We start from the raw sequence: 10,899 nt of genomic DNA, 5'->3' as shown, positions 1-10,899 counted from the left end.
TATAGTTTCAATTCTTTGCTTATATTATTTTCAAGCTGCTGTCCGGAAATTTGTTAAATATTTTACAATAGGAGAACTGATATGTAGAGTCTGGAAATTGCTTTGTTGTTTACGTGGTGTAAGAACTTTCTCAAGAGTGAACACACAAGTGACTCTATATTCTAATGGTGGAATAGCTGGACTTAATGCTTTTCATCATTTCTTATTTTTCCTAGTCCAAATAGGTACAAGTCTTCATTTTGGTAGGAAAATTCCTTTGAAAAATCTATTATTTACTTAAACATCTTTATGTGTGTTGCTTTTCATTTTTAATACGGAGTGTTTGCTTTGCCATGGTAACTTTACCTATACATTATTTAATTATGCTTAAATTATGATAATGTGCTATGAAATGATTACAAAAATATGAGCTATGTTAAATTATACATTCACCAAATACAAATGCTACTTAAAAATAGGTATCTATATTTTTCAGTTGGTTATATTTTTTAACATGGCTAAATAAATACTTTGTAACATTGCTTGCTATCAGTTTAGAGCTATTAAGAGCCTAACACGAGTAGGAGGAGCGAAAGGATCGTACAAAAATCTATCACGTTTAAAGTTAAAATATCTTCCATTACGATAATGTGACGAGCTAACTAAGGAAGTTATAACAAGCCTTTCGTTTTGTCAAATAATAATTACGATGACAATAAACTTTATGAAGAATAGTTGCTATGATATCAAAACAGGCGTTGTAATTTTATTTACATACATATTTTCTTGCGGCTCTTTTTGTTTGCCTAAATACTTTATACCGTGTACTCATCAGTTATTATTTATCAGTTAGTGATTTGTAGAAAAACTCTTATGAGAAGCATTTTCCTTGTTTACAAAAAAATTGCAACTGAAAAACTTTATCTATTTATAGACAAAAAGGTGTCGTTTTTGTGGGTGTTCTCCCTTTGGGTTCCGTACTAAAAATGTTGGATAGGGTATTGCTTAAATAAAGCTTTTGTTATTGTATAATAATTATGTATAATTAGGCTAATTATCCAGCTAATCTCATTACGATAAGTTAATGTTTGTTTTAATAAGAGGGATACGTTTATATTATTAGGTAGAGTTGCTTCCTTCTTTGAATATAAATTGAATTCGAGATAGGAACAGTTTGTAAACATTAAATTTTCTGTTTATACCATTTTAGTTTGTGTGTCAGTTCATCAGAATCGTCAGATGTACATTTTGGAGTAGTTTTGTTTAGAGCAAAGTGAACGGCTCGCTGCCGACTACGGCGGTGGTGGGATACCGTTAAGATGTGCTTCCAATGCCACTACATTAAGCACTATATCGCGGCAGCAAGCGCGCGTCCGTGATTACATTCATATATACCTTTATAATTCATTCGCCGTATCATACGCATAGCAAACTTAGACGCGGAATCATTGAACACATAATTATCCGTAAAGATAATACAAAATATTGTAATATTAATCTTTCGTGTATAAAGTGACATTATAAAAACTGTGTCGAGTGAAAATGCGAGTGAATGGTGTCCCTGTGATGACATTTTGCTGACACGCATTTATACTTGCGTTGCCGGCGATTATCTGCGTATACTTGCAGATCAGCAAATCTGACATACATATAAAGAGATTTATATTATACACGCGTCTCTAGTAAATATAAGTAACGATGGAAGTGCAATTCGGCACAGATGGAGCTCCGTTTGTGAGATGGGGAGAAAATGTTATACAATTGGAATTGAAACTAGCAGACGATGCGTCTTGTAAAGAAATAGCCGAAAAAGAATTGAGAGAAACTCCGGAAGTGGTGGAAAATGCTTTGTCTGAGCTGAGGAAACTTTTGAAAAGTAAGTGTGAATCTTAATACTTGTAGCTCAAGTACGAATAAAATTGGTTGAAGGTTTTGGTTGTGAAGGTGTCCAGGATGTACATTATTATAAATGGTGAGGGTACATTAAGTACCTACCTACATACCTAGCAGGCACTCATTATTGGCATCCGCTTGCAACAGTACTTTTTAGGATTTACTTAGATATTAGTAAACATTTTAGGTCAATCATGTTATATTCAGCAATTTATTAATTTTTACTATTTTTATTGTCATATTTAGGACATTTATTGACGTTATTTACCTGGCTTCATAAACAAGGTTTCATAAATTTATTTCACATGGCAAATTATAAACAAATGATTTAATATAGAATATTTGGTTCAAGTCTGTTGCGTGCATGAAACGAAAGTTGCCAAAATGTAGAGTTTCCCTTTCACTGTGTACACAAACAAAACAACATCGTTCACCATGAGACCTCAGCTCTCCACGATATTAAATAATATTATGATTGTATCGTCGATCTCGTGTTATGTCTTTGTTCACTGTTACTGAGAAAGTATGTTGTTCATGACAATAAATAAACAATGAATTGCAATGATTTTAGCATTTGTATAAAAATAATTATGATAATAATGAATATAAGTCAGGTATTTCCAAAATGCCGTCTTTGTTATCTAGTAATCTGTGATGTGAATCCCTTTAAAAACAACATATTTTTGACTTTTTTTACGTCCACTTTTTAAATAAAGTAATCGTTGAACAATAAGTGTTAAATATCTGGCTAAAATAAAAATATATCTTTTATTTTTATGTGTATGTACCGAATTGCATTTAGCCTAAGTTATTATGTTCGTTTAAGAAGAAACTAAAATTTAGATACACAATAAAAGTAAACATTTAGAATGTCGTCAGAGATCAAGACGATTATGAGTAACTGTTCCATCGTAGGATAAAATTATTATACGTACGGAAAATCTGTCGAAATCTCTAAATTTGTTCTCGAATAAAAATATCAATTACTGGAAAAATCAGACCTCAATTACTTAGATAAATATGCATGTATGTATATTTAACCCGAAATCATAAGAACATGTTTGGTCATCAAAGTAAGCAGTCTTACGTCACAATTAAAATAAAATGCTTAGCTTGTTCTTGAGTATTTTTTGCTGATCGACAAAATATTAGTATGACGACTATCATAGTTTTTTGACCTGTTCAACAAAAAACTAACAAGCAGTATAAGATTTTGATAGAAGTACTTTTTTGGAAGTCGAGTTTTTTGTTCCCTGTATTAAAATAATTTGCACGCCATTGTTACGATAAAACGATTATGAAGAATAAGTGTTAGCTGAGTACACAATTTTCTCACATAATTGACGTAATATTATTTTTTATGTTCATAAACATGAACCTTCAAAGGGAAAATGTTCATAAAAGTAACAAATGCTTCTGGAAACTAAGAATATCTTTTTGCGAATTTAGAAAATCAACAAACTATAGTTAAATAACTATCTATTTAGCTCATTTCTATCCACTATTGAGTATAGGCTTTTCCCTTCAGTACTCCATTTTTTGACGATCATACGTTTCGTGATCATCCATTGGTATGTTGTTCCTTATTTTGAGCTACTAGCATTCCATATCAGTACTATATAAGGAAGTATGTGACTAAGTAACCTTCACCTAGATCACGAAGAAAAACACTGCAGTCTACCTTGCTTCCAAATGAGGGTTGATCTTCTCTATTGAGTCACGTTTTATAAACATCGAACAAATATAATAAAGAAAGAAACCTACAGCTCTGGTTGTAGTTAACTTTCTCATCCACAAACCTGTTATTTGACTCATACTATATGTCGGTTGACACTCAAAGCTCTTATACAATGGTTTAATAAACAAAACATCTTGGCTTGTTGTAACCAGTGATATTTACTTACACTCACGTCTTGACAACTATGCATAAGTTACTAGTTAAGAGGTAAAAATACTTCGTGTTAAACAAAATCTATTCGTAGTTTATTGTATAGAAAGTAAATAAATATCGAAAAAGTTTTCCTTATATTATGTTTATATTATTATCAGATAACACTAATCTGATTAATGTTGACTTAAGATATTATTGCTGGATTCATTCAGAATTAATTTGATTATACAATACATTTGATTGAGTTGCTAGACTAATTTGATAAGAGTTATGAGGAAGAGACAATAAGATAACTACTTATTACGTAATAATATAGGGATATTTCGTGTTTTAACACAATACATAGATTAGTTTCATGAATAGAAAAAAAAAATGCGTTCATAAAATCACACCTGCTTCGTAAAGGGGTTAGCAGAGGTCAGGGAACGCCACTTAGTACTATCCTTCAAACTCCCCTTGCCTCATTCACATCCATACATCTTGTCATACAGGACAGCCGGTTAGGAGTACTAGACTAATATATACTTTTTATATCGGAGCACAAGCTACAAAAGACGTAAAAACTTCACATGTGTATTTTTCTTTACCTTGACATAATAACGTCACAGTATTTGTTGAAGATAGACAACAACTATAGAGTTTGGAACCATATTAAGGAAGTCATATGATCGCCCACTTAAGACAAGAAGATGAAACTAATTCTTTATTAACAGGTTTAATGAGTCGGGCTCAGTTGATTAAGAATGTCTACGCAACTATGCATTAATGCTATAGATATAGGCCAAACGGTGTCAATTGATTGGTATTATTTCCGTCATATTATCTTTCCTTATGTTATAGAAGAAATCCTTGACATTTAAAGAGATAATAATAAAATATTTACCATTCCTAATAATATCTATTTATGCACATGAATAAATAAATTATCCAACTTTTGATTTTTTTGTCCAGAAAATTAATTCCATGAAAATGGATCGTTTTTATGCTTGACTTTAGATAGTTTGTGTTAAATCAATATTTAATCGTAGTAAATAAAGTAGTAACGACGTCTATAACTTCCCTTATCTTGTATTGAAGCTAAATCATGTCACTTATGAATGTCGACTATCGACATATCGCGTCGGTAGGCAAGGTTGGTAGGTACCTACTATATTAAATAGAGAACTGGTTTTGGATTTTGAAAGAAACGCAATACTGAAAGAAAATAAATGTTCCCAATAGTATAATAGTAGGACACGTTTCACGTCAACGTACCGCAACCACCTCATCTTCCTCCGACACTTTTATTTGTCGTAAATGTGGTTGCGGTTGCCACTCCCGCCTAGGTCTTTTGAGCCACGAACGAAAGTGCACTAATTCTACCTGACGCCACCTCAATCATCTGCAATAGATGCATACAGGCCAATGATGATGAGTATAAATAGTATAACACATAATCACTATAATATACATAAATTCGTTCAGACCATCGCATCGTAAAGTAATGGATATCATGATACGATGGTTTATCTCTAGTCAAAGTAAAAGAGTTTCAATTTAGTTAAATAACACACGGAAATCAGAATTCACTCTGCAACTGTTGCATGAACAGGGAAATAGTATATTATGAACCTATGCAATCAATTGCAATAGAATTTTGCATATCAAAACAGTTTTTGGACCAATGTATTTCCTTGAAAAATCGTTCATAAAGCTAACCAAGTCTTTCGTGTTAATGATACATTCATGTCTAATAAATAATCTGTCTGGCACAGATTATATAATATGAGTAGTCTAACAAGTTCGAGTTGCACACTTCGGTTGAAATATGACTACAAGACTTATATGAATGTATATTTTTATGTAAGTAATATTGGTTTCAGACGAGACGTCGCTGTACATTCCGATCGACCGAGATGATTTCCTCATGAAGTTCTTAAGGCCGTGCAAGTTTTATCCCGAAAGTGCATTTAAAAAGGTAAGTTATTGATGGCAGAAAAATCACCTGTTTATAATAATGGCAACATAATATTCTGCTACTAATAATTTTGGACTTCCGGAAACAATTTTAATTCAAAAAACAGTTTATTGAAATTAGCCTTCGTGATTGTCCTCAAATACATAGATCGTTGAGCATAGGCATATTATAAATAATCGGTAGTAAAATATATAATGACCATTTCAAACACACAATTATCTTATGTATTTGATTAGGATAATACCGCAGTTGTAAGAAATCAAACGAAGATTTTAGTCCATTAAATCAATGACTTTGCGTTTTTTCAGTAACGAATTTAACAATATTATATTTACAGATACAAGCATATTATAAGTTCAAGAAATCAAACCCGGACTACTGCCGTGACTTGCTCCCGTCTGCCATTCGTTCTCCGTATGAACATTCCATCGTCTCCATCTTGGCGCCGAGGGACCAACATGGCCGCCGCATTATCTTAGTCGAATCTGGAGGTGTGTGGTCATTTATATTTATACTTTATTGTTGCTGTAAGGTTTCTGTTCTTACATAGTGATCTTAAATATTAAAAAATATATATACCTATTTTCTAAAAGTAAGGCAATATGTTCAATGAAACATATATCTTTTATGAAAAGTTGATCAAACCACACTCTATTGAAGGCTAAAATGGCACAGAGATTTCAAGTCTGAGAAGAAATCTTTAAGTGAAAGTAGCCAGTTACACAAAATTACACGGAATACACGAATTAGTGCCTGAGAAATTAGTTTTACAGCTTTCAATAATGAAAGCTGTAATCTGTATCATAAGTTTTCCTCTATATTACTTTACTCTTTGATCATAAGATAAGCAAACGCCACCACAAGCATCACCTCGCAAAATCACTTATATATAAAATATTATTTGAAATAATTTACTTCCTTCGCAGTTATAGGACTATAGAAAAAAATATTAACAAAAGCCACTGAATACTTAAAGTTGATTATTTCAAGCGAGAAAAAGCAGTGGAAAGTAAGATTTTTAGAGCGCGACGATTTACTTTTGCGTTTTAGCAATTTAGTACAGTGACAAGTATACAGGTACAGTTTATGAATTCAAAAGTACGTAAGCGTTAAATTATTTATTAAAAAGATTTATTTTAAAGTCACCAGATAATGACCTATCATAATATATTAGAAGCAAATCTTAAGAAATCGTAATATATCTTTCATTATTTATGCTACTAGCTAAGTACAAAATTAAATAATGAAATCAGAACTAACAGTACTTAAATGTGGCATTGACACAATAAAAATGTGCTAGTTTGAGTCTGCTCATCTATCAATTGATAGGAATTATATTATTTAAGCACGTTACATCCTAGCTGATGCACAAGAACAATGAGATTTTTTTATGCTGTTTTTGTTGATTGAGGAAAACTACGAATTGTTTGATGTGGACCGGACGTCGAACATTAAAGGGCAATATAGACACGATATCTATAAAACATTTTTCATTAAATTTGATGATTCTGTGTACAGGGTGCAATGATGATATTCATTATTGTAATCCATGAAAGAAATAATGACGCACGATTAGAAAAACATTATACAATTCCATCGCCTTTGGAGTGGGTCCAACGCGGTCACTAACGGTTTTTACATAACGTCTTGATGACTTTTGATCGGAACTCGTTTGAGGAAATTGGAACGAATGTCATAACATATTACGTGTAGGTATATTACATACTATATCATATTTGTTTACTTCCAGAGAGGTGGAATCCGTCAGATGTGCCGCTCACAGACGTGTTCCGAGGTATTCAGATGGGGTTGGAAGGTGCGATGGCGGAGCCTCAGACGCAAATATCCGGCATCATTAGCATTTTTGACATGAAAGGCTTGTCCTTCAAACACATTATGCAGTTCACTCCGTCATATGCGAAAATGGTTCTTGACTGGATTCAGGTAATCCATCTTTTAGCTATATTATTATTTTATTTTTAACACAAGTACTTATGAAACTTGGATATAGAAATGTAATTATCTCTCAGACTACTTATGGAGTGTACCTATTTAGAAATTATTTTAATACTTTAGGCTCCTATGGAAACGTTACGTTTTTTCCACGTGTATAAAATCTTCCAGAAGTATTCTATATTGCCAGTGTTTATGATTTGATATGACATATGTAACCCTAGTAATAAGGAATGAATTGTACTGATATCAATATTGGACCAATGAATCACTATGTTATCATGTTTTGACGGGCATTTTGAGGTCTCACTGCGTTAGACATATGCGTGTATATAAACAAGACAATCCAGGCTCTTTAACTTTTAATGCTGAAATCCAGTATCGATAACATAAATACATTATTTCAGGAATGTGTACCAATCAGAGTGAAAGCCGTGCACATAATCAACCAACCGTACATATTCAATATGTTGTTCGCGATCTTCAAGCCCTTCATGAGGGAGAAGTTACGGTCGCGCATACACTTCCACGGCACTAACATGAAGTCTTTGATGGAGCACGTTGACCCCAAGGCGTTGAGGAAAAGGCACGGCGGCCTGCTGCCAGATCCGGAGATCACCGGCGATGTTTTGTGGAAGATGCTACGACACTACGAAGAGGAATTTAAACGTGAGTTGTCTGATGTTACTAAAATAACAGACTTATATTAAGTCTTGCTATAGTCTTAGCTCAAAAATTAGGATAGTTCCGCAAATATACTCAACATTTCCATCATTAGATATTACTGCTCTTCAAATAAAGGTCCATTTCTAAATAACCTAAGCCGAACCTGACTTCCGAGCGGCTGTAGAAGGTGAAAGTCTCATATCGGTTTTATTGCTTGTAACTGCGTTGTATCTAGTGAAGTCTTGAGTGTTGTTTTACGTCGCTAGAAGAGGTTATTTACATCGGCTAGCTGTGAAAAGCAAACACATAATATTAAATATATCAATATTAACTAAACTGCTGTTATTATTTAAATTCTTCGCTAATGGCGATAAAACACGGAAGTCGTTGCGTTGAATATTTTATGATTTATCTATAGTATTATCCATTAGAAGTAATAAAAAGTTTTCTTGAGGAAATATAAACAACTTACTTCCATAAAATCACGCCCTTTTCCTATCCATATATTTTATCTTAGGGGTGAGGGTGCCAGCTTGTAGTTCCCATAGAGGTAGGCAGAGACCAGATGATAAAAAACTGTAATATTATAATGCAATGGGTCTTAAACGCGATTGAACATTTTTGATTACCCGACGTTTCGATCGAATTACATCGTCCGTGGTCACGGGCTGAACTAATTGTTTATTTTTGCTTTTATTTTTCAGTGGCGAATTCGTATGGCTACATCAAGAATGCAAATAACAACAAGTGAGATGAGAAGGAGCTCAAAAGAATGCATTTCCATGACGTGTAAGATCTAGATAAGTAGTGATATAAGATTAAGGTACTAAGTAATAATATTATAAAGAGCATGTTTGGGTATTTTACCGACGCGACGTGGTTTGTCAATTTACAAGATCGATTATGTTGAGTGTTGGTTTTACCACGGAATGGTGATTTTTCCGTACAACAATTTATAAAAATAAAACGTCGTCACGTTCTCATTCATTTATCGTGAAATTTATGTTTTACCATGAAATCCGTTTACCTCGACCTCATTATATAAAATTTTGACAGTTGTGTTAATCCATTTGCCGTCCCTTTTTTTTTTGGCAGATAGGTTATATTATCTGACTCTTATTCATTAGCAGTGAAACTGGCCTTAAGAGTTATTTTGTGTAACTATTTTTCCAAAAAGTTTAAGTCGCCCGGTTTTGAGACCAAATGCTCAATAGTTGCTCTCGTTAATGTAAAAGAAGGGTACATATATTTTTAAAATGTTGATATTATTTATAAGTTTAATCATTTAATTGTAGTTTTATAAGAGATATTGGTCATTAAGTACAATGTGGTTGGTATTATTAAATAATAAAACATGTTTTGAATATAAAATGGTTTTATTTTATTTAACATAGAGTAATTTCGAAAAATAAAGTAAGAAGAAGGTATAATACAAGATTTTTTTTGCCATTAGGAGCTACAGCAAGTAGGTACTCCTTCACGTTGGTAAAAATTTTAGCTATTTCTTTAAAATACATTAATTATTGGTAGAAATTTAAAATTACGAAATAAACATAGGTTAAAGAGATTCAATGGAATGATTCCTATGCCTCTAAACAACTAAAACGATTTAATAAAATATAGATCGAGAAATAAAGACTTAATAAATGTAGAAAAAAACTCGAGAATTTGAAGAAAAAATCATAAATGCTACAAAAATGATCACCAGGCAAACAGGACATACAAAACTCCACTTGTTCTCTATTTTAATGTTCTACTTAAATTACACTTTTACCATTATTATTAGTATACAGATACACTTTATTATTAATTATACAAAAACCTGATACTTAATTATTTTGAACCGCAATATTATGCACAGTGGAACAGGGTGCCTTTGGAAATAAGGGCGATATCAAATCTAGTAGGCACTTTTACATTCAATTATGCTATTTTGTAAGTGTATTATAAATTGATGTCATATTTTAGTGTTAACAATTATGAAGTATCATAGAATAAAATTGACCATGATGTTTTAGTAGTAACTTCTTAATTTTATCAAATTTACATAAACTGTTCCAAAAGTCAACCCACTCCACAGTAACAAAAAGCATTGAATTTTTAAAATTTATATTTTTAGCTCTGAGCCTTCCCAATCATTCGCATACACCTGTATGAAATCACAGCCTGCTATATTAAATATTTATTACATAATGTCAATACAAACCTATGTACTAATTATATTACATTTACCTACTTATATTAAAAAACCACGACGTCCAGCTAAAAAAAATATTGCATAAAATATCATTGGCCCAAAATTATTTTTTTATAATTTAGTATTTTTATTTTATAACTTACATAATCTAAATGGTATTTATATTAATATTTGTACGTATAAAATAATCTAAATGTATTGTTATCACGATATGCATTCACATTTATCACATTGCATAATCCTCCACATCACGCATATCACCATTCCGCCATTTTTACTTCTTCTTGTATCCGTATGAGTTGATGGCTGAAACAACATATAAAATTTTAAAATCCACGTTCAATAAAATTGCTACCAACTGAT

The 10,899-nt window shown here is 32.1% G+C and overlaps 2 protein-coding genes across 4 annotated transcripts in view; one reads left to right on the top strand and one right to left on the bottom strand.

Annotated features, from left to right (window-relative positions):
- The first annotated feature begins 1,304 nt into the window (after positions 1-1,304).
- LOC142987613 (alpha-tocopherol transfer protein-like) lies at positions 1,305-9,704 on the top strand. The gene is made up of 6 exons (XM_076136496.1): positions 1,305-1,855; positions 5,626-5,720; positions 6,058-6,211; positions 7,471-7,664; positions 8,081-8,342; positions 9,044-9,704. The coding sequence occupies exons 1-6, from the start codon at positions 1,678-1,680 to the stop codon at positions 9,088-9,090; spliced, it is 930 nt and encodes a 309-aa protein (XP_075992611.1). The 5' UTR covers positions 1,305-1,677; the 3' UTR covers positions 9,091-9,704.
- The window catches only part of LOC142987612 (alpha-tocopherol transfer protein-like), a 27,159-nt gene continuing 25,956 nt past the window's right edge, over positions 9,697-10,899 (bottom strand). For all 3 annotated transcript variants that reach the window (XM_076136493.1, XM_076136494.1, XM_076136495.1), the window contains exon 7: positions 9,697-10,842. In XM_076136493.1, coding sequence (XP_075992608.1) covers positions 10,811-10,842 — 32 coding nt within the window. In that variant the 3' untranslated portion in view covers positions 9,697-10,810. The remainder of the gene's footprint in view (positions 10,843-10,899) is intronic.

The sequence above is a fragment of the Anticarsia gemmatalis genome, chromosome 3 (assembly GCF_050436995.1).
Source record: "Anticarsia gemmatalis isolate Benzon Research Colony breed Stoneville strain chromosome 3, ilAntGemm2 primary, whole genome shotgun sequence".
NCBI lineage: Eukaryota > Metazoa > Arthropoda > Insecta > Lepidoptera > Erebidae > Anticarsia > Anticarsia gemmatalis.
The sequence above is the reverse complement of the archived record's forward strand: the minus strand, read 5'-3'. Positions and strand labels throughout refer to the sequence as shown.

Bases quoted from the DNA above. Each gene is read 5' to 3' on its own strand.
- LOC142987613 (XM_076136496.1), top strand. From the start codon at position 1,678: ATGGAAGTGCAATTCGGCACAGATGGAGCTCCGTTTGTGAGATGGGGA. The intron at 1,856-5,625 runs GTAAGTGTGAAT...TATTGGTTTCAG, and splicing joins GCTGAGGAAACTTTTGAAAA to ACGAGACGTCGCTGTACATT. The intron at 8,343-9,043 runs GTGAGTTGTCTG...TTTATTTTTCAG, and splicing joins CTACGAAGAGGAATTTAAAC to TGGCGAATTCGTATGGCTAC.